Source organism: Siniperca chuatsi, linkage group LG5, assembly GCF_020085105.1.
Source record: "Siniperca chuatsi isolate FFG_IHB_CAS linkage group LG5, ASM2008510v1, whole genome shotgun sequence".
In the NCBI taxonomy this organism is placed as follows: Eukaryota; Metazoa; Chordata; class Actinopteri; order Centrarchiformes; family Sinipercidae; genus Siniperca; species Siniperca chuatsi.
In genome coordinates this window covers 25,438,398-25,460,971 of record NC_058046.1, presented here as the reverse complement: position 1 = coordinate 25,460,971, position 22,574 = coordinate 25,438,398, and the positions used below count along the sequence as shown (strand labels likewise).

Below are 22,574 nucleotides of genomic sequence, written 5' to 3'. Positions count from 1 at the left end.
AACTGAGCGGCTTTTCTCTTGCTGTCTCAGATAGAGACAATGTGAGTAATCCTGGCTCCATGTCTCTCCGTCTCACCTAATCCCACCTTCAGGTTCACTTATCCATTTCTTTATCCCTAGTCGTCTAATCTTTAACAGAGAGAACTTCAGGTTTACCACAAATTTTAAAATGTCTACACAGCTTCTCCTGTGCCCTCATTAAGACTCCTCACCTCTGTTTGATTGACCAGATGTTGATCATTAATGACGCTGTGGCCACTGGATGAAATACTGGACATAACAATGGGGACTACTGGAGGTGTGCACATGATATACATACAGAGGATGAAGTCTACTGACTTTGGTGATCTCCTGACTTTGCCTTTAGCAAGGCTGACATTTTTGGTTTTAAGTGAAATGTCTTGACGACTATTAGATGGACGACAATGCATTTTGGCATAGATATCCATGGTGCACAGAGGATGAATCCTAATGACTTTGGAGATCCTCTTTCTTTTCAACTAGCGCCACCAGCAGGTCAAAGTTTCCAATTATCTAGTAAAATATCTCAACATCTGCTAGATCGATTGGCACTTTTGTACAGACATTCATGCTTTCCAGATAATGTATCCTAATGACTTTGGTGAATCCCTGAATTTTCCTCTAGCGCCAGCAGGAGTTTGACAAATGTGGTTTTGAGTAAAATCTCTCAACAACTATTGGATTGCCATGAAAGTTGGTAGAGACATTCATGCCCCCCTCAGGATGAATCATAATAACTGGTGATCCCTTAACTTTTCTTTTAGCGCCACCAGCAGGTCAAAATGTATTTTAACATGTCCAATACTTTGGTTTTTGACCAAATGCCTGCAAAACTAATGACATTCCCATTAACCTCAGCTGTACTTTATGTTTAGTGCCAGTTAGCAAATGTTGGCATGCTAACAGGCTAAGAAAATGAACATGGTAAACATTACCTGCTAAACTTCCGCATGTTAGCATTGTCATTGTCAGCATCTTAGCACGCTGTTCCCATAATTAAAATTGAGCTGTTGCATAAATGTATTCATTCATTCATTTGTGGGCCTCTATAGAAGGCAAGCACAATATCTGAGGAGTAGGTGTTTCATTGATGGTGTGTCCACATTAAAAGTTTGGTAACCTTTAAGTAACCTCGAGTAAAAGGAAAACAGCACTAAAAATATGTCAAGTTCGAAAAGATTAAATTGACTGAATACAGTGTGAGCAATGTATCCTCCCTTTGATCTTCACGGAAGCATTAGTTCTCATTAATGTTTGCATACAAGTGACCCCAGTCCTGCCCTGTTTAACTACAGCTTAACCTCACTGACAACAGATCCATTCAAAGGTTTAACACTACCAGAGACATCACAAATCAAAATGATAGCAAATACAAGTTCCTTTCCAACTCTAAGTAAAAAAAACAATTAAAAAACATCACAGTGAATGAGTCACAGTTACTGATTTGCTAGTTATATACACAAATGCCAGGCTGCTATTGTCACTGTTGTGCTGATGGATAAGGTTATTTTTTTCCTAAGAAACTATGATTCAGTGCTCAAACAATCCAACAGCAAAACCCAGAAATGTTTAATTCAAAGACCAATAAAGTCCCTGTTTGATCAAAGTCAAAAACATCAGTCCCCTGTCCCTCTTTTAAAAAAAATCGTACATACAGTAACTTTAGTGAACTTGATGAAATTGCATGTACTGTATTGATGCATAAACAGAAAACAGGTGTATCCTTTGCATGCATTTTCATTAAACATAAAAGGTTTGGTCATGAGCACAACGTCTCTGCCACAGACTTTCAGTTTCTATAAATGAGGCTGCTGATCTCTCACTGCATTCCAAACTCAATTTGCAGAGATTTTCCAGAGGGATAACTAACTCTTAAGATTAATTGGAGAAGCTGGTCTCAAACTTGACTGCAAACTGGAGCACATACTCACATACAGAGGCACTTTCCTCCTGCTCAGCTCCATCTGCACAGCAACTGCAGGCAAAGACGGACATTAAACAGACATTTGAGAGAGAAAAAGGAAAAAAGGAAAACTCACACTCAGTGTAGCCATGTGACTCCGCATTACATCTTTGGTTATTTGGTTATTCTGCCTGCGCCTCTGATCCTGAAGAGATTATCAAACTGTAACTGTGCCAAGCAGAGGGCCTCTGATGAGACAGGATCATCTTTTGATCTCAAGTAAGAGAATAATGATTTTAATGATGATACTTTCTACCTTGGTGTGTAGAGACAGTACCAGAACACCACATATGCCCAAATCTGATATGCAGGCAGTGTGTAGTCTGCTCCTGCACGTATGTGTGTGCTAAAGTAGGAAATCGATTGAGTTTCACTGCTGCAGGGTTCAGATCTGTTCTTTATCAGTGGCCACTTCCAAAGGTGGGCACAACAGCAAGGTCTTAACATAACCGTTTTTCCAGAAATTGCTTCCTGTGCAATAACATTATCTTTTGACTTTACATTTATAATTACAACTGACCAAATATTAGTGACCAATTGCAAAGAATGAAAAAAACGAGAGGAGAGGACTTTTGTAAGTGTGCTAGCTTTGTGACACAGAAAAACTGCTTATCCCAGTTGAGATATTAATGGTACTATAATGGATAAATCTAGCTTTAAAAACATTTTTCTTAATGATTCAAATGATTTTAACTCACAGTTTAATGTTGACCTAAGTTATTTAGCTGCAGAATATTTGAGGCTCTCTTTTTGGGGGCTATATTTCACCATTCGAAGAGCGTTGACATATTAGCAAACTGTCAATATCAAAGGGAACAGACATGTTGAAAAAAAAGTCAACAGCTAGTAGAAAAGGGTTAACATTATTTATGTACCTACCCTCACAGGTGCTCATACTCCGGCAGAAGAAACCTGACAGTGCGCTTAAATTTAGCAAAAAGAAGCACCTAACTCGGATTCATCCTCCTTTTGCTAACTGCTAATTCAAATGTCGGTGTTTAAGCTACAAGTTGAGAAATGGCGTTGAGTCGGTGGAGCTGCTGCTTTCAGTCTGAGCTGCAGCCTGACACAGCATCCTCCCCTCTCTGTCAGTGTTGATGCTTTCGGTCTTCCGTCTGGTCAAATGCACATTCCTCCTTACATGTTAAAGTTGTTACTGTTTCTTTGAGGTTACAGCGACCTCTAATGGAAGGCGATAAACCCGTCCATGGAAAGAGGAATAATTCCCACGTCAATCAGTATCATCGGTGGAAATTTAACACACTGAGTTGACGCGATTTTTCTAACTATTTCAACACAATTATGATTAGTCAGTTTCCATATTACAAAGATTTATTTTCACTTGTTTATAAAACATTTATCAATGTCAAATATGAAAACACAAAGCTGACATTCACAGAGATATCAAACGCGCACGCACGCGCACACACACACACACACACACACACACACACACACACACCACATTTACATTTGAAAGTGTAATTACAAGACTTCCAAAAAAAGCAACACTACATTCACACATTAAGAGATTCTTCATACAGTAAATGCATGTTCTCTTTGTTGCCTTTTGTGTTGTGAGTCACCCTCAGTTAAAACCCCAGAGTGAGACCATGGGTTTGTCAGTCTCTTAAAACCTATACCAAAATGTTTCTGTTTGGTGAAGTCCATGACATGCAGCCTGTCATGTCAGGAAATGTGTGTCTGATGTTTCAAAAAGAGGTTTTAGAGTTGTAAAGGCACTCTAACCCAGTCTAAAGCAGTTTCCCCGCTCTACAGGCCTCTGGTGGCCTGAAGCTGTGTTCTTGAGGTACTTGCTTCTCCCTGAGCCAGGCCGTTAGACCTGCTGATGCCAGGGCAAGGCACCTCCTTCCTAGGGAGGGAGGAGGCGAACATTGTGTCCAACATGCCCAGCACCTCCAGGAGATCCTGCTGGTAGTCGATCTCTCTCTCCAGCAGCTCCTGCAGACGCAGCAGCTGTCGGTCCACGACTGGCGACTGACTGATTACTGATCGATAGATGTCGAGGATCATCTCAGCTGCCGTTACGAGGACGGGAGCAAACCTGGGGTCGACCAAGTTCCTGGAGAAGAAAAAGAAGTTTAAGTATTCATGTTGCAAAATATTTCTGCACGATCTGATGTACAACTAAGAGCTACTAAATTCAATGCATCCAATAACACGTTATGGTCAAATCTACTTGAGTGATGTAGTTTTATCTGCGTCTTACCCTATGAGGAAGTTGAGCAACCGAGACAGCCCCTGTTCATCCCTTCCTGCCAGAGCGTTCTTCAACGTTCCTCTTCGATCCAGCTCCTTTATAACAGCAACTGTGATCTCTGGCTTTCTCAATCTTGTCCATGTCTATAAATACAAATTGATACGCGTGTATATTAACAAACAGTAAAATTATATTACCACCTTTATGAAATGTTTCTTTGTGCATGAGGGATGCTGTTCAGCTTCCAATATCCAGGATAGCCATTTCACTTTGTACAACTCAGCAACAGGACAGTAGCAAAGTAGCATGTGACAATGCTTTATATTCCAAATAGAAAAAAAGAAAAAGGGACAACTTTAAAACGAGAAGGAACCTCAAGAAAATGATAAACTGATTTAACCTTGTTGCTAATGTTAGAAGTACATGAATGAAATGTGTACCTCCAGAGCTGTATCCAAAGCCTTCGATACATTAAATTTCTTGAGCTGCTTGTCGTATTTGGCCAAATGTTGTTTCACTGGCTTACTGACGAGATAGTCATCCTGGAAAAAGATGGAGAACCAAGAAATGAATTAACAATGTTTTGTAGAAATCAGTCAATGTATCTCTTGTGGAATAATCACTCAACAGACCACATCATGTCATCATTAGCTACTGCATGTTACTAAATGTAAACTTACCTGTTTAGGGACGTAGTTCTTCCCCTTCACAAAAACACGATAAGACGGCCGTCGCCTCTGTTGGCCAGACATTTCCTTCGACTCTTCAAGACTTTTCCTGTGTTTGATACTCAGAATACCATTGGTCATACCCACAACAATGGACTCATCATCCGGCTGCGGAGAAAGAAGTATTCATAGTTTAACTGTCAAGAATTCAGGCTCTCTTTTGTCACATATCTATCTGAGGAGCAGTGACCTGTGCTGTGACGGATGTAACAATAAGGTTTATTATTATCAATATGGTATAAAATACAATGCATATTTTTTATAGACCATGGCTATAGCTGGGAGAGCATTTCTTTTTAGGAGTGCATGTTCCTAACAAATCAAAGGTTGTGGTGGTGATTCAAGGGAAAATCCAAAAGTACTAAAAAACTGAAAGCCTAAAGTAAAAAATGCCTTGTCAGTTCACTCTCTGAGGTTGCACAGTGTGCTGGAAACCCTACACCAAGAGGAGAGGATGTACTGTTTCATCTCCTTTCGATTGAAATCTCTGGCAATACTAGATATTTCTGTGGCGTCTGCAGAAAGTGAATCACTTAACAGTCTCAGTGCTGGTCTCTCAAATCATGGCTCCCTCTGAGGGTGCATCTCAAAGCAAAGTTCATCTCTAAATTGAGTGTTTTTTTCCCCCTGCATGTTTATAGGCCAGTCAGCTTGAGTGACTGTAATCAACTAGCTACACTTAATTCATCTTCAAACATGAAAATCTAAAAATAAAACATGAAGGGTTAAATGTAATTTCTTACAGCCAAAGCCAGACTGAGGATGGAGGCAGCATAGTCAAAGTTGTGGACCACTTTATAGTTGGTTGTGTTGTAAATCTTTACATGCCTGAAAGACAAACAGAGGCTCTGCATTAGATCAGGTTCAGATGAAAATTACTTGTGAAATAAGTATGCAACTGTCATGACAGATTGAGTGGCCTCTGTGATTTCCATTGTTAACATACACCTGTCCCCGTACCTGTCCAGAGAAGCTGACAGCAGTCTCTGTCCGTTGCCGCTGAGACACAAACAGGTAACAGTTTTGTGATGGTTCTTCAGTGACACCAGAGGGTGGCCGCCTTTTAGCAGATCCCACACTTTTACATAGCGCCCCCCTAAAGAGAGTGATAGAGAGAATTTTTTTAATGTCCTGGATAAACATCAGTAAATAAAATCTAGTATTTGTGTTTGAGCGCAATCATTTGCAGGGAGACAACAGTGTAGGAAAAACAATTTTAGGTTGTCTTTGTTCCGACTGGAGTCACAACTAAGCATATAATGGACTTAAATGTTGTTTGTCATGGACCAGCCCATCCAATTTTGAACATTTCCTACTCGTGTTATGTCCTGCACAACAACCCGTTCCAACCTTAGGGACCCTCCATTAAATTCAAATAATTAATCATTGTTAACAGAATTCATGTGTGGTCTGACAAGTTGGCACATTTTCTGGATGCACTGACTGAACATGATTATTATACTGCTGGCTACCTGCAGAGACGAGGAGTCCCTCAGAAGGATAGAGAAGCAGACTCTCCACTGGCTGGCCATGGTCCATGGTCATCACACTCTTATCCACTCGGGCATCAAACAGTTTCAGTGTGTGGTCGTAAGATCCTAGGGGGGAAAAAAAAAAAACATCAAGTTGTTAGTCACATAAAAACAGACCAAACTCCTTCATTTCTTCCTTGGTAGATTTTGGCTGTTCCTGTTAAGTCAGTTTAATCTAAAAGCCACGGTGACAGATTATGTATCATATAGTTGTTCTATTTAAAAGAAAGAAAGTCTACTGGCTCCAAAAAGTGTCAAAATATATAGATAATACACCAAACGTTGACGCTAATGGACCAAAAAGTTAATTTCCTGTCCCCTTAACTTCTCTCACCAAACAAAAAAAACATATGCTTCCATCTCACCGGTAATGAAGAGATCTCTGTTGAGTTTGCTTGTGACACCACAACGGATGTAATCTGTGTGTTCTTGGTAGGTGGTGAGCTCAGTGGAATTCGGGATGTCCCAAAGTCGACATGTGTAGTCGTCTGACCCTGTGAGGATCTGGTAACGGTCTGAGGTGAAGTCTGTTACATGTACAGCCCTGAGCAGACATAAAATGAGACAGAATCTACATCAGTTCACGTTCATGACCAGGCCTTCAGTAAGAGTTTACAGGTTGTCAGAATTCTTGAGATCATCATGAAATTCAGTCGATGGATCACTCAAGAAATCATCATTCAACAAACCCTTTACTACACAAGAACTCCAGAAGACACAATCAGCTAGTCAAAAGCCTTGTGCGGCCCTCAACAGGATAGCAGCTTAGAATGATGGGTGAATGGTCTGATGGTTTTGATACAGTACCATAAAAACAATATTGTATATGCTGATACCAACATATGCAGTGTGTAGACTTTTTAAACTTTCAGGGACTGGTTCTACTATTCAACTTAAGATGTGGAAACTGAAATTATGCAGTAGGAATTAGGCTGTTGAAAGTATGCTCAATAAAATTTTCACATTTTATTGCTAAGGCACAAAATAAAAGGATTATGGATCGGTCTTGATTCCTTGAAGCATTCTGTATTCCTTCAATTATTTTGAAATGATGAGAGCAATAGCAGTGAGAAAAATTGAAAGAGACATATAGGAAAGTATTAAGAACTACTCTGAAATACTGACAGGCCAGTGAGGATTTTTTTTTTTTTTTTTAGAAAAATCCCTACTAATGCAAGAAACAAAAACTTGGATTTGAAGGAGTGGACAGATGATATGTTCTCTCCCCACGAGCAACATTGCCCCGCAGCTCTGGCCAGAGGCTGTGACATTCCACACATTTCCCCTGGACAAGTATTTCCCCTAACTTTTCCAACATAACCTCTGCAGGGACTGCCAAAATCTGGTAAGAGGGACACCTCAAATTGTAGCACGATGTTGAAATTAAGCCTATTAATTCTCTTCTAGTCTTCAGGCTAGGGCAGCACAATTAAAACACTATCAGACAGTGGCACGTGGGATACCTACTTTGTGTGCCCTTTGAACATCCGGAGTGCCACCTTGCCACTGACATCAAACAGCCGGACCACAGAGTCCTCACATCCCGCCACGAGAAGCTGACCATCTGACCTGAACCTGCCACAGTATGCAGTATCCTTAAACCGTGTAAAGGTCTTTACAGGCTCCTGGGAGAAAGGCCCGTAAATGTGGATCTGTATAGAAACAAGTGTTAGAAAGACAAGAAATATCAAACAAATGTTGCACATTTGATTATTCAGTGGACTGACAGGAATTGTTTTACAAGGTGAACACTGATTAATTTGAATAAAACACAACTAAGCTGAATTCATACAGGTGAAGCCAACATACTCTTGTGAATGCTGTCACAGCAAAGTTATGTGGAGCCACTGGGGAGAAGTCTATGTTTGTGATTGATCCAAATTCTTTTATCTGGACCGGGGCCTGTGAGAGGAGAGACAACGATGCATTGTTAAGATTGAGAAACCAAATTAAGCATGCGCTTTTCTTGCTCACAGTAATATTAAGACAGAATACAGTAGAAGAGACTCGCCTTGTAATTTTTCCAGTACAGTGTGTCTTGTGTGACTTTCTCTCCAAGTTTAGGATAGACTTGGATTTTCGTAGGTTTAAACGAAGCCATTTCCGTGGAGATCACAAAATATTCTGTCTGGTAATATACAAACAATAAAAACATGGTTATTACATCTGTAATACTTTAATTTGATCGAGTGGTACGACCATAAAAACGAGGAGTATATTGATAATTTCATTTAATGTAAACATAATATAGCTTAAGGAGCTGGAACAAACTTAAACAAAGTAATGATACTGTCAGACAGAGTGGACGCTTCTATACCAAACAGTATCACAACCGAACCCACCAAACTGTGCAATTCGTGAAGGCTAAGCTAATGAGTTCACTATTTCGAGACAGTCGATTTCTTCACTGAGGTTTGTGACTGTGCATATAAGTATAAAATGTAAGTATAAGTATAAAAATGTCTACAGTCAACCTCTTCTTAATAGCTAAAACTAAGCGTAATGTTACTGTTTTGAAAACAAAAGCAGCTTATTAGACAGATACCTGAGCCAACGTGTTCAGTAACGTTACTTAGCACACTGCGCTTTAGCCGGCTAGCATTTTCTACTAAACTGGATTCTGATGACTCTCACCTTTGAAAGAAAAGGTCCAGGAGTGCAAACTTATTTTTTAAGTATAATGTGTTGAAATTAGATTATAATGATATTGGTTGTCCAAGTAAACCAAATGTTTCTCATTTTAAAGAGTTATCACGTTGCCTCTCGAGGCACTGGAGGAAGCCATGATTACCAGCGTGACTAGTTCCGTTATGAATGGCATATCTTTATTGTTCACTGAAAGTTTGCACAATTTACACCTTAACATGAAACATTTTTTTATATTTTAAATGGCACTGACGGTGGACATAGTCTTGTAATTTTTATAGACTTAAATATTAATTAGCTTAATTAATTATAATTTTAAAATTGAATCTACTTCCTTTTCGGTGAAATCGGACAGGAATCTTGTACTGTTTTGACCTATTTATGTTTATTGATGTTTTAAAATGTAGTTTATTACTAATATGTTAAAAGATATAGCTACCACCGTAAAAATAAAAAATATATTCTTTTCAAAAGTTTATGAGTTCGCAAATTTTAGTCAATTTTAGAAAGCAGGTTAATTTTGGGGCGTCATCAATGTGACTACAAAAACCTGACAAGGCAGATTTAACAACAGAAAACACTAGAAATTAAGATTTAAATAGCATTAAATCATGAACATTTTGGAAAAACTGCGTGCACATCCGGCAAGTTATTGATCTGAGTTCGTCACTTCCGATCTTCACTCCTTTCTCCGAGCCTCTAGCAATTGTGTGACCCGCGTGTTTACACACTCCCAGGTCGGTTTACGTCTCTCTAGCCTTTTTATGCTGTCTCAGCCTCATCTCATTTTTACGTTGTAAAGAAGGAACAGTGCCCTGTGTCATATTACACGTTAAAGTGCGAGGAAAAGGTAAATTATACTTGAATGCTAGCATCATTTTGAAGAGGCCTAAGCTAGCTGTTTAGCTTGGCTTGCTAACTAGCCGGCGGTTCAGTTGTCATTTCTCAGAACCTGGGTTAAAATACAAGCTTCCCAGTCTCGGAGGCTGAAAGATCAAGCATGAACCCACAGCACATCTTCTCGTTAGGGCACACTAGGAAAAGTAAGCTATTAAAGTTATTAGGTAACTGATTTCTCTGCTCTTTGGAGAACGTTGCAAGCCTAACTTAGGCACTAACTTTAGCTGACCACCTTTGTCTGATTCGTGCAGAACTTGAGTCGAGACTAAAAAGTGTGCAGCTATTTTTGGGCTTCTGGCAGCTGTGCATTCTTGTTAGTTTGCTGTGCCAATAGGCAAAACGACGGGGGGATTTTGGGGAGTTTTAGGTTTGGCACTTCGTTGTAAATACACACCCTATGTTTCCAGTGAACTGTTGAAATCACACATTAGGTTTCATCAATTGCCAATTTATTACTCATGAAATTTAGACTTGAATACCATTTTGCACATTTATCTATCACTGATTCTCATTTCAAGATCAAATTATTAGTGTGCATGTAGATGAGAATGGTGTAACAAACAAAATTAGTAATGACTCAGTACCTATATCATTTTAGTGTTGGGATTGCATAGTGGAATGACTTGGTGCTTTCATATGTCTTCCAGCTCTGTGTCAAGTGAGAATTTATTTTTTCCCAAATGACTTTAATTTGTGAGCAAATATTAATTTGATGATGTGTATGTGATGTCTCTTGTGTCAGATGAAGGAGTCGATAATGAACCAGGAGAAGCTCGCCAAACTGCAGGAGCAAGTCCGCATAGGCGGCAAGGTGAGTTAGAGAACATGTTGGCAAATGAGGTAAAGAAAATTGATTTTTTTTCTATGAGTCATGTGGTTGGACTATGGGTTCATATATTATAGCTCATTGTTTTACTATGTAGGGGTCAGCCCGCAGAAAGAAGAAGGTGGTGCACAGAACAGCTACAGCAGATGACAAGAAGCTGCAGTTCTCCCTTAAGAAACTGGGAGTCAACAACATCTCTGGCATTGAGGAGGTACTGCAAATTCTTTCTGAAATGCACAACAACTAGTAGATAGACAGATAGTCTTCTTCACGACACTGATGCACTTAGGTCAGGGTTCTCCATTCAGTAATAGAGTAATAAATATAACGTGATACATGAGGTCAAATTGGACAAAAATGGGACTGGAAAAATTATCTGAATCTCAATTGCTGTATTTTAGCACTGAGACAATTAGTGAATTAATTAATTACCAAAGAAAATATGTCCAAAAAAACTGTTTTAGTTAATTATCTTGGCAATTTAAATAACAGAATATATATAAAATACAACTGAAGTCTTTTCATCCCTTTTCTGACATCTTACAAGGATTTGTTCAAAATATCATTTTAGATATAAAAAGAGCATGAATGCTGTAAGCATTTTGTTTGTAAGCATGGTGTTGTATCATTGATTAGAGACCAGTTGTTGTCTAGTCAGCATCAGCAAAAATAACATGACAAGAAGAATTATGATTATTATTAAAGTGAGTGTTTTTAATCTATCCATTGTTGAAAAGGGTGTTTGGCAAGGGCAAAGTCTTACCAGCTGTTTCGTCATCCTCTTTGATATTGACCTCAACCACTCTTTTTCTTCCTTTTTTCCCCTTCAATTTCCTTTGTGTTCCAATGTAGGTGAATATGTTCACAAACCAGGGGACAGTGATCCACTTCAATAACCCAAAGGTTCAGGCCTCCTTGGCTGCCAACACCTTTACGATCACAGGGCACGCTGAGAACAAGCAGCTGACAGAGATGCTCCCAGGAATCCTAAGCCAGCTGGGAGCCGACAGTCTTACCAGCCTCAGGAGATTAGCGGAGACCCTGCCCAAACCAGGTACCCACAACTCTCTTTACTGATCTGTTTGCATGTATCCGTAGTTTTGTGTGCTGTCTATCAATAATTTGCTGTTTGGTCTTCTCCCACTCATAGCTGGAGAGAACAAAGCCCCCATGGTTGCTGCTGAAGAGGAGGACGATGAAGTTCCAGGTAAGCAAATATATACAACCAACAACAAAGAAAACAAACATTTGCATTAATTCTGTAATGTGTTGTAGCATTAAAATAACCACATTATTAACAGTCCAGAACAGGCTGACCTAGATGTTTGAATTAATGTCTTATCGCATGGAACATATATGATCTTATCAGGTCTAATAAGTTTAGTCTAAATGTATCTGGATGTGTATTTAAGAAGACAAGCCTCTGTCATTGACAGAATTTATGGATTAATTCAGAGGGCTACTATTTTTGGTTATATTCATATTTAGTAATTCAGTTTTATTTGTATGCTAAATAAATCTTGTGCATATTGAGATATTTTCTTATCTTTATCTCTTACTGTTTTCTGTCCTCCACCCTTCTTTACCCCTCTTTCTGTTTTCAGATCTTGTTGAAAACTTTGACGAGGCTTCAAAGAACGAGGCAAACTAACATCAGCGAACATTTCAAGGCTCCTCTTGACTCACCATACTTTGACACAGCAGCATTTTGTAACTGTTCATCTCTGTTACTGCTCTGTGGCTACAAACAAAACTTGCTTTTTAATTGTAACCTTGACAATTGGGCTAAAACAAGTAAAATTGACTTTTTAATGGCAGCTTACCTTGTCTGATTTGCCTTTTGTTCTGCAATACAAGTGAAATTATTTAATTGAGTGGAATGTGCAAACCTTTCTCTTTCTCACGCTGCCTCTCCTGCATTGTGATGCCTACACATCAAAAATGTATTGGTGGAATTAATCATGTAATAAAGATTACATTTCAATTTCTCAGTTTTATTTTTCTTTTAATGCTCCACCAGTTCTTTGCAACATTTAAGGGAAAGATATGTTTACTTTGTTGGTTTTATTATATTCAAACTCATGGTCCTAGTTTTCAAAATGTTCACAGGTGATTAGGTAATGGCAATCATTACTAATAGGAATATACCAGAGAAAACATTGAATTCTTTGTCATCACTTGCTGTGCAGCAAAAGCAGCACATGTTTGTAAGCGTAGGCCTACACTGGGCCTGTGATCACAGCTGCTGCTGTGTACAAAGAGAAGCATTTTACAGACTTGACAGCCCAACACACAATTTTATATTTCTAACTTTGTAAGTGGGGAAAAAAATAGAAGCTTGGTAAGAACCTTCAGGTTGCAGTTAAACCTGAAGTGCAAGCCATTAGGAGGCCTGTGTAGACAGCAGCATTGGTTAAATTTGAAGCGTGTCTGTTCATGATATAGAAGGCTGAAAAATATGGCGTAAACACGTGTGTCAGTCCAGCCAGGGAAGCTAAACATTTAATGTATATATACACTTATATACTAATATCGCTGTATATATGACATTAAATAAATGAGTTTTTGTAGGGTGGATTTTGAAATTGTTATTGATACCTTTCTTGGGCAGCCTTGATGGATTTGTTTCGTTATCTGGACTGAAGTGACCTTGGCATAGTGCTGAACACTGTAAAGTAAAAGATGAAAATGATTTCAGTTTGGGGGTTTATATGCAAGTAACACATTGAACTGTCTGGGATTTTGTGGCTTTGTTCGCATTCATTCATCTGCTTTCGAGGAAAAAAGAAGTTAGGTTACTCAAAACAATCTTTGAACTTCAAAATTCAGTCACTATCGAACAGGTTTCACTCCAGTGAAAGTGAAAACGCAACCTACAGAACAAAAATTAAAAAGCTGAAAATAACAGTATATAAACATTCATCACTAGTTTAAGTTCATAACACTATAATTGAACAAAATCAAATTGTAAGTTGTGGTAGAATATAGAATATATTTAATATGCTTACCACCAATACTTGTCGCAACATATCAAGCCTGTTGCAGGAAATCTTGGTGTCCTGTTTGATAGCAATTTATGTTTTGAGCAACATATCACTAAGCTTGTCCAATCATGTTTTTATCACCTCAGAAATATTGCAAAAATCTGACCTATTTTAAATCTTAGTGATGCAGAAACTGTTGTACATGCTTTTATCTCCTCACGCCTCGATTATTGTAACAGCCTGTTCACTTGTCTTTATCAAAAAACTTTGAGACGACTGCGGACTGTACAGAACTCAGCTGCTCGGCTGTTAACCAGGACCGAGAAGTACGACCACATCACACCTGTTTCAGCCTCTTTACATTGGCTCCCTGTTTGTTTTGATTTTAAGATCTTATTGATTACTTTTAAGGCTCTTCATGGCCTGGCTCCAGATTATATTTTAGACCTTGTAATCCCTTATGAAACTTCACGTAGTTTCGGGCAAGGGTCTTCTGTCTGTTCCTGAGTCCAGGATGAAAACTAAGGGGGACAGAGCTTTTGCTATCAGGGCCCAGAGGCTCTGGAACAACTTGCCCGAAGAAATTAGGTTGTCTGAGTCAGTGTCTTCATTTAAGTCGCTTCTCGAAACACATTTTTATCGGAAAGCATATCCTGATTTTACCTGAACTGGCTGTTTATTTTATTGCTTTTGTGTATTTTATTTCTTTATATTTCATCATTCACTGTGGTATTTTATTTCTCTTGTTGTGACGCACTTTGTACTTTGTTTTGATAAGTGCTCTATAAATAAAGTTTTATTATTATTTATTATTAATACGCAGTTGTGTCCCTCCCCGGTCAATTCTGGTCAAGTCCAGACCATTGTAGAAGCCAGCACTGACAACACATACGTAGTACCCGTATGACACATTCTGTTCTCCGTAAGTGGATCAACTTGTATATTTACCTGCTTTGCATTCCTTTGTAGGACTGTGTGATAATTGATTTTTGGATGTGAACATTTCAAAGTACCAGCAGGGAGAGAGAAGTTATTCGAGTACATCAAATGCTCCTGTATAGCAGGTACATGAGTAATGCTGTTTAGGCTTTTAAGGAACTGAAACCTGAAACCGACTATTTCTGTTCAAATGACCGAACAGGTTTTGCAGAATTTTAGGTCAACAATGTGGTTACAAAATGCATGAAATACTGTAGATGGTAGATTCTAAATTAACTTACCCACCAAACTGTAAGAGGACAAAGAAGAATTATAACACCAAATACTAATGCAGCCCTCCAGCAAACATGAATTGCAAGGCTTTGCTTCCTATGAAGTACTTCACACAGTTTAACATGACAGAATCAGATGATTTACGTAATGAATCTGTAGTTGTTTCATAGCTGACATTTGGCAGAAGAAAATTGGGTTACCCCATACATGACTAAAGGCAGGGAAAGTCCTGGTGTCTCTCCCTTTCTCTTTCCTGTGTGTGCGTGTGTGCAAGTGTGCATGCTCTCTTGAACTTTAGGAGCATCAGATGTCCTCACAATGATGGTATGATTAGGGAAAACCTCTGAAAAGAGTACATTTTTGTTGGTCATCTCTTTAGCCAAGATAATGCTGGGTTATATCTGGAATTTAAATCCAGGATTAAGGGTGAGTAATTAGATTTAGGGATCAGGGATTATCATTAATGCAAAAATACACAGGCATAGACTTTTTACTGTAAATATATCTTATATACAATCTCTTTTGTAGGGCTGCTGATTCGTTTGGTTTGATTTGGTCTATAAAGTGATAAATACCCCTCGTAATTTCCCAAAGGCCAGGCTGACATATTCAAATGGCTTGTTTTGGGCGACCAACAATCCAAAAGCCAAAAATCTTCATTTTACTTTTATTATATACAAAAAACAGCAAATGTTCACATTTGAGAAGCAACAACCTGTCTTCTTTTTTTTTTTAGCATTTTAGGTTAAAAAATTACTTAAACGATTAATTGATTATCAAAATAGTTGTCGATCAGTGTTCTTTCAATTAATCATCGTTTCCTCTAGACTCTTGTAGAAGAATCTATAATCTTTAGATGAGAAATTCCATTCCATTTCTACACGTTCTGTTCCCAAAGGTATGATATCTCTTTACTGTTAATTTTGTTTAGTTCTTATAAAGATTGAAGATCAAATGTGTGTATGTGTTGTTGTTTTTTTTTTTTTTTTGTGTGTGTGTGTGTGTGTGTGTGTCCTGTTTGTATGATTCCAGGTTTGTTAATCAGATGCAACATATTTCAAATGCTGTTGTATTTCAGCTTAAAGGCTGAGGGCAAACCCCCACCTCACTGAACACCCACACTTAACACTTCTTATCTCCATCTCTGTCCCTTCGAAACTCACAGTGTATCTGTTTACAAAATTTGACATGCAAAACAGTATAGAGGAAATTTGCTGCCAATAGGCTCTTATCAGTTTACTATATCTCTCAGTTTCTGTCTCACCTCTAAAGGTGCCATGATGGTAATGATGATGATACATGCTGTGTGCAACGGTATAAAAATGATGGTCAGTGGGTAGCTGCAGCATACATTCATCAGGATTACCACGACTGGACTTCTGCTCTTGATTTGTTAATATCGTCACTTCAGTGTGACTTCATCCAAATGGTAAGAAATAACTACTGGGAGTCAATGCAGGGAATTAGAGGGTGGAATAGACAGAGTAATAGAGAGTAAATGACCAACTTTGCTATTCTGGTGATTTTATAATATCATAACACATTTTCTCAACTAAAAGCATTCAGCCAGCTGAAATGTCTCATGAACAGATTTTTATTTTGTTTCTTCGTTGAAGATGAAATGAACTATAATCACCAGTAAATCAAGGGATAATTAGTTAGGTTTGAATCAGGTGTTAAGTTGGTGGGGTGATTTTAAATGTTAAGTCTTTCACTGAATGCAATGCAAGTAATGATTCATTTTAAATACTCTTCCTCTTGCTGTCACACAATCTCTCAGAAGACTTTGTCACTGTGGATATATGCGCTTCTGTTCACCAGCCTCACAGAAGCACATGGACTCAGTTACTTTCCAGAAAATTGTACGTCTTATTTATGGTCCACATATTTTTCTAATATTAATTTTTCCATATCTCGAATGGTTCTAAATCTGTTCATCTTGACATGTTAATATATGTTTTTGTGCATGTCTTTGTGTGGACTTCTTTGTGCGTGTGTGTGTGTATGTACCTGTCGGTTTGTATCTATTTTTATGTAGTTGTGGTGGCAAAAGGGAGTGATGCCAATCCAGTCACACTGACCTGCGGTACAAAGACCAATGGGACTGTCACATGGAAGTTTGATGGGGAACTGATGGAGGCTGTCGATTTCGAGGACAAAGTTCAGCAGAACGGTCAAAATCTGACCGTGTCAGAAGTAGAAACACCCATGTTGGGAGAATACAGCTGCTGGAGAGGAGAAGAGATGTTATCATCAACCTATCTGCTGCTGGAGGCTGAGGAGGAAGAGGAGTTAGGTGAGATACTCTTGTTTCATTTTTCATTTATTCTACTGTTCATATACTGTAAATGACAGGAATCTCTTGAACAGAGGAATTTATAGCCAACATGCAAAAAGACAGCCAACATATCCAAAGTAAGCACTGACAAAGCAAGTTTAAGTCCTTGAATTCTCTACATGTATAGCTGGGAATATTTCTCTCTGTAGAGGATGAGACTGAAAGTTAACACATACTGAACCCTTCTGTGATGCACTTCCAACATAAGTGTCTCACATTTAGTGGTATTTTCATTTATTGTTTATTATCCAAACATTTCCATTAAACTTGTATTCACTCACATTGTATATCTTTATAGATTGGCCCTTCAGTTGTCGGGCTAAGTCTTATGACTGTAACTTCACCTGTGATTGGACCCTCGGCAGATACACAGCAGTGCACCTTGGACTGGGCCATGAGTGGTAAACGAAACAAAAAACTAATTACAGTAAAGAGACCAAAAGTATTGCATATAGTGTATAAACATAAACTGACAAGCAGACAGAATTGTATCTGTTACATATTTCACACAATGTCTGTCTGTTGTGTGTTTATGTCTGTTTACTGCTTGTCTCTGTAGCCGTGAAGGTGGGAAGTTGTGTCACTGGGTCAACAGCAGTACTCGGCTCCTGGATGGGGGATTCCAGTTTGAGCTGTCCCACTCCCTCTCACCCTACGCTGAGGAAACCACCATGCTTGAAGTCACTGCTGAGGCCATCATTAACCTCTCCATCCTCAGGAGAACCAAGAGATTTTATCTCAGAGACATCGGTAAGCTGAGTGAAACTGAGCTACATTAAAGGCATTCAACAGAAGATTATCAAGATTAAACAGTAAACAGCGTCTTTTGCAAAAATCACCAACAAAGTTGTTCACAAAGTACAAAATTAAAATCAGGATATCATTCAATTATTAGGAAATTGGTCTTGAAGGTGCAACATTAAAATTCAAGTACAAAAAAGAAAAAAAGGAGAATGTTAGCACTTGTGCTACTGCTCATCAGTAAATTCTTTTTTGTAAATAAATGTGATTATTTCAGCCAAATATTTGTTCATTTTCATATATACTAATGATTCCTTACGGATACACTTTGACCCACGATTTAATTTTTTACTGTCATGTTTCTTCTGGCCAGTTCAACCCGATAGTCCCCAGATTGTCAAGTGTCAGGAGGTGGAGCAGGACCTGAACGTGACCATTGATCCACCGACCAGCTGGTCAACTCCTCACAGCTTCTTCAGTCTGGAGCACGAGATTGAATACGTGTTTAAAGATGATGGCACGGTACACTCAAGCTTGCACTGAAACAAAGTCTGGTGATTTCATCATGTCTGTCATTCTCTCCATCGCCTGTTTTTTTCTTATTGTGTGACCTGTCTGACTTTAGACTGGACGTTCTTCATCTGCTCGGATACCGAAGAGGATCAGCAAGCTGAGGGTTCGCTCCAGAGACTCGCTGGTGTTCTCAGCCTGGAGCCAGTGGACTCCCTGGAAAAATGTAACCTAGCCTACTAACATTATTTGAGCCTAACACTGTCTTCTCCGGCTTTTTCTTTGTTCTTACATGTCTACAATGTCCTCTCATGTCCTCTCACGGGTGAGTTAGGGTAATGTGGGACAATTTTTGCAATTCTGACTTGTGTACCATAGATTTAATTATTATTACCACATTAGATCAACACTTTCTATTATTGTGAAATCCCCAAGATGTTTGCTTATTAAATCAAGTGACAATTTTCTTATATTGTACTCAAAGGGAAAATGGTACATACATTAGTGTTCCTTGTGCCAAATCGTTTCAGAATTTGTGGATTTTCTAATCTGGGACAGCTAGCACTGAAATCTGGGACACTAGTTTTTATGCTTAGAAAAAACTACCTTAATTTATACAAAGAAAACTTATCTGCCAAAATACTCATTGTTAAATGTACATACCCACGTTTGGTCATTTAATTTAGTAGTAATTTACTGTGACTAAAAGCAATTGCTTTGACTTAGCTATTTAGGTAGCTACGTAGCTAAACAGTAGGCTAATATAGCTAGCTAACTGGCCAATAATGACAAGATTTTGAATCCTGATCTTAAAACAAATACAATTGCTGCACTACAAGCTCAAACATTGAACAAAAATACATGTAGGGCAATTCATTTTCTTAAGTGCATATTTTCTCAGTTGAATAACATAATATATATGGCTGTCCCTCATTAGTCAAAACATGCTGTCCAACTTTTGAAACAACCTTTTCTAAAGTGGGACGACTAAAGATTGTTTGAAATAAAAAAATACATCACAAACATAATTTGATGACAATTAGGAACATTGTTTTTTATGACAGATTTATAAATTAATTTAGTCTAAATCCTATGTCACTGACCTTTGAGGGGACTTCACAAGGGGTACTTCCTGATTGATGACTATCCCATTCTGTAACATCTGCAAAGTCATGTGATTTCAATTACATTATACCCCTGCTTGGATTCAACACCTATCATGTTCACTTTAGTCAGTGTCCCACATTACCCTAAACCACCCTACTGTTTTTTCTGGCTCCCTTCAGTCAGGCAGATCAGTAAAGCACACTTTTATTATTATTTTTTATTTAGGACTGTACTCAAACTATTTATTTGTGTATATATTTATTTTAAATAAGACACACAAAAAGTAAAGCAAACACCATTATAGACATACTGTTAAATGTGAAAAAGAGAGGTCCTGTCGAGGACTAATGGACAACACAGACAGTTCTGTGATTCAATATGAAATTGTATCTACCAGCAAAAAATGTCCATGGGACCAAATCTTATAAAATAGGTCTCCGCAGTTTTAAGGATCCTTGAGGTTCAAATCTAAGGAAACCTACACAATACATGATTAAACATGAATCATAAGCTAATTTTGCATTTCAATTGAAGGAGTCCAGTTCAGTCTGCACTTTAGACAGACTTTCACACAGTATGTTTTTGCCACTGTTATTTCTGTACACCTGTGTTGGCGTTTCTATGTATTTTGGTGGTTTGGTGCTGCGCAAAAAAAAGGCTATTAAAAGAGCTTTGTGCTTCCTTCCTTATATAAGTTCCTTCTTTATTTATGTGTTGCTCATGTCGCATGTACACTTGCTGGCTAGAGAAATAGAAATCCCCGTTTAATGTAATGCATTGTCAACCCACATTTATGTACATGGGGGTGGATAAAATATTAGAAACATTAGTCACTCAGGGTGTGGAGAAGTTTTAAAGAAGGAAACAACATTATACACTAAAAAATTGATGAACAGAAACAAAAGTATATGCTAGTACTTTTAGTCACTAATCACAATTATGTTGGTTACAATACTCTAGTGACAATTATAACAATTGTCTTATTTTATAATAATGACTAGTCACTGTTTTAAGTCACACTAATTAATTTATTGGTAAACATGTTACTCTTTATTAAAGACTATAATATTGTTGTTTTTAAATTGGTAATGAATGAGCAATAGTAGTTTTTCAGCAAAAAATACTTTTAATTTCATTTGATACTATCACCTAGTTTAGGTAGTAAAACCTACATTTAAATGTCTGGCATCTATTGAAAAGTTCTTGTAATCCAACATTGTTTTCAAGAAGAGGAACAAATAAAAATTAAGAATTTTTCAACCAAGACAGTAAGGCTAACAATGAGACGCTCTTTCTCAGTGGCTGTCAGCTAAAGTACAATGCCAGTGTTTTCAGTTTTTACGTATTAATATGATCATTCATTAGTGATAAGCTTGTGCGAACAATAAAGACTCTCTAAGGCACCAATTATAGGTAGCGAACAGTAAAATGTAGCAAAAGTTTATCATAGCTGCACCTTCTTTACCAGCCAGATTTGTTATAGATGACAAATGCATTGAAACCTAGCTAGCATTACGGCATCAGTTGCTACCTTTTTCATATAGTTTAGAAAATTGTTACATTAGCAGGTAATTTTTGCTGTGGCTCAACAAAAAATGCAACATTTGGTTTAGATTGTCCCAAACCTTAAAAAGTAAAATCAGTGTATTTGCTGAAAGCTCATTAACAGGGAAAAATCTTTCTTATGCATTGTAATAGGAGTCATTAAGGTTAACTTAAAGGGACGGTTCACCCCAAAATCAAAAATTATACCTCTTATCTGTAGTGCTATTTATCAATCTAGATTGTTTTGGCGTGAGTTGCCGAGTTTTGGAGATATCGGCCGTAGTGTTGTCTGCCTTTTTTGAATATAATAGAAATATATTTCTCTCAGCTTGTGGTACTCAAAGCGCCCAAAAAATACATTTGAAAAACTCAAATGACTTCTTTCCAGAAGTCATGATCTGGTTACTCAAGATAATCCACAGATTTGTTGTGAGCAGTTTCATGTAGGAACTATTTGCTTTCAACCGATAGTTCCTACATATAAAATATGTATTTTTGATTTTGGGGTTAACTGTCCCTTTAAGGCATTGCTTATTCAGTTTTTATTTTTATTCAATAATTGTCATCATTTCAGACCCTAATCTGTCATTAACTCATTGCAGGTGAGAATTGGGAAAAAGAACCCATGTAAATGCAAAAAAACAGCAAAATCTTGCCGTCCAGAGTTGCCATCTGGGTCCTTGGACCACTGCAAGAAGAAGGGGAAGAAAAAAAGGAACAAAGATCCTAACCGGAGCCAAACATCTTAAAAAAAAGATTTTCGGTAAAAACATGCATTGCAACTGGGATCATGCTGGTGTACAAAAGCCTTTTATTTGGGAATAGTGGAAAAATATTTGGATGACTATATATGAAGTAATTAAATTGTACCTTTTATTGAATTTGTCAAGTGCTTGAACAAAGATGCAACACTGGGGATGGTAAGGATTTTAAACTGAATTTGCTCTGAATTGAAGAAAGCATTGTGTGCGAAAACTAATGCAGTGTAATGCAACAGCCGTGTAATAAATCTATACTTTCGTGAAGGTTATAATGTTAATTTTTTGTTTGTCTGCATTCCGTTATTTGTATGTGTGGATTCATGGTAACTGTTGTGGTCACTATTTTCTTAGCAGCTGGAAAACGTAAATGTAGTGGGAATTTTATCGCTAAACAGAGGAACGATTGTAGTTTAGGTTTTTTTTCATATTGCATTTCATTTGTATGGAAATCTCTCAAGAGGTTAGAAATGCAAGCCATTCCCTCCACTTAACAAGTGAGTGGAGGGTAAATGCCCATTTAATATAATGATAATTTAAAT

At 37.9% G+C, this 22,574-nt stretch overlaps 4 protein-coding genes and 1 long non-coding RNA gene across 12 annotated transcripts in view; 2 read left to right on the top strand and 3 right to left on the bottom strand.

Moving 5' to 3' along the window:
* LOC122875714 (rho guanine nucleotide exchange factor 28-like) overlaps window positions 1–3,095 on the bottom strand; it is a 47,077-nt gene extending 43,982 nt beyond the window's left edge. For 4 of the 5 annotated variants that reach the window (XM_044195115.1, XM_044195118.1, XM_044195116.1 and 1 more), the window contains exons 1-2: window positions 2,864–3,095; window positions 1,953–1,996 (exon numbers count right to left, since the gene is read on the bottom strand). In XM_044195115.1, the coding sequence (XP_044051050.1) occupies window positions 1,953–1,996; window positions 2,864–2,879 (60 nt within the window). In that variant the 5' untranslated portion in view covers window positions 2,880–3,095. The remainder of the gene's footprint in view (window positions 1–1,952; window positions 1,997–2,863) is intronic. The other variant, XM_044195119.1, reaches the window with a different exon arrangement.
* Window positions 3,096–3,298: 203 nt separating this feature from the next.
* utp15 (UTP15 small subunit processome component) lies at window positions 3,299–9,281 on the bottom strand. The gene is made up of 12 exons (XM_044195123.1): window positions 9,100–9,281; window positions 8,477–8,593; window positions 8,275–8,367; window positions 7,933–8,117; window positions 6,831–7,009; window positions 6,406–6,531; window positions 5,894–6,029; window positions 5,677–5,761; window positions 4,886–5,041; window positions 4,646–4,747; window positions 4,215–4,348; window positions 3,299–4,067 (listed from the first exon to the last, which is right to left on the bottom strand). The coding sequence occupies exons 2-12, from the start codon at window positions 8,564–8,566 to the stop codon at window positions 3,758–3,760; spliced, it is 1,596 nt and encodes a 531-aa protein (XP_044051058.1). The 5' UTR covers window positions 8,567–8,593; window positions 9,100–9,281; the 3' UTR covers window positions 3,299–3,757.
* Window positions 9,282–9,763: 482 nt separating this feature from the next.
* On the top strand, window positions 9,764–12,821 carry LOC122875712 (transcription factor BTF3-like). 2 transcript variants are annotated; one of them, XM_044195113.1, is made up of 6 exons: window positions 9,764–9,848; window positions 10,754–10,822; window positions 10,935–11,048; window positions 11,690–11,891; window positions 11,988–12,044; window positions 12,442–12,821. In XM_044195113.1, the coding sequence occupies exons 2-6, from the start codon at window positions 10,754–10,756 to the stop codon at window positions 12,486–12,488; spliced, it is 489 nt and encodes a 162-aa protein (XP_044051048.1). In that variant the 5' UTR covers window positions 9,764–9,848; the 3' UTR covers window positions 12,489–12,821. The 2 variants fall into 2 exon arrangements, with proteins under 2 accessions (XP_044051048.1, XP_044051049.1); XM_044195114.1 differs by having other exon boundaries at window positions 9,799–9,961.
* On the bottom strand, window positions 12,657–17,197 carry LOC122875713. The gene is made up of 2 exons (XR_006377881.1): window positions 17,115–17,197; window positions 12,657–13,505 (listed from the first exon to the last, which is right to left on the bottom strand). It is a non-coding gene; the product is annotated as an uncharacterized LOC122875713 (long non-coding RNA).
* On the top strand, window positions 16,018–22,486 carry si:dkey-88e18.2 (interleukin-12 subunit beta). Of its 3 annotated transcripts, XM_044195110.1 has the most exons (9): window positions 16,018–16,065; window positions 16,306–16,462; window positions 16,814–16,895; window positions 17,072–17,329; window positions 17,670–17,772; window positions 17,931–18,121; window positions 18,486–18,634; window positions 18,738–18,848; window positions 21,877–22,486. In XM_044195110.1, exons 2-9 carry the CDS (start codon window positions 16,460–16,462, stop codon window positions 22,021–22,023), a joined length of 1,044 nt encoding a protein of 347 aa, XP_044051045.1. In that variant the 5' UTR covers window positions 16,018–16,065; window positions 16,306–16,459; the 3' UTR covers window positions 22,024–22,486. The 3 variants fall into 3 exon arrangements, with proteins under 3 accessions (XP_044051045.1, XP_044051047.1, XP_044051044.1); XM_044195112.1 differs by having other exon boundaries at window positions 16,026–16,462; window positions 16,817–16,895; XM_044195109.1 differs by having other exon boundaries at window positions 16,026–16,462.
* Window positions 22,487–22,574: the final 88 nt, after the last annotated feature.

Bases quoted from the DNA above. Each gene is read 5' to 3' on its own strand.
- utp15 (XM_044195123.1), bottom strand. From the start codon at position 8,566: ATGGCTTCGTTTAAACCTACGAAAATCCAAGTCTATCCTAAACTTGGA. The intron at 6,532-6,830 runs GTGAGATGGAAG...TTTCCCCCCTAG, and splicing joins CAGAGATCTCTTCATTACCG to GATCTTACGACCACACACTG. The intron at 4,349-4,645 runs GTACACATTTCA...TTGTATTTATAG, and splicing joins CTTTGGATACAGCTCTGGAG to ACATGGACAAGATTGAGAAA.
- LOC122875712 (XM_044195113.1), top strand. From the start codon at position 10,754: ATGAAGGAGTCGATAATGAACCAGGAGAAGCTCGCCAAACTGCAGGAG. The intron at 10,823-10,934 runs GTGAGTTAGAGA...TTTACTATGTAG, and splicing joins AAGTCCGCATAGGCGGCAAG to GGGTCAGCCCGCAGAAAGAA. The intron at 12,045-12,441 runs GTAAGCAAATAT...TTCTGTTTTCAG, and splicing joins GGAGGACGATGAAGTTCCAG to ATCTTGTTGAAAACTTTGAC.
- si:dkey-88e18.2 (XM_044195110.1), top strand. The intron at 17,330-17,669 runs GTGAGATACTCT...ATATCTTTATAG, and splicing joins TGAGGAGGAAGAGGAGTTAG to ATTGGCCCTTCAGTTGTCGG. The intron at 18,849-21,876 runs GTAACCTAGCCT...AACTCATTGCAG, and splicing joins AGTGGACTCCCTGGAAAAAT to GTGAGAATTGGGAAAAAGAA.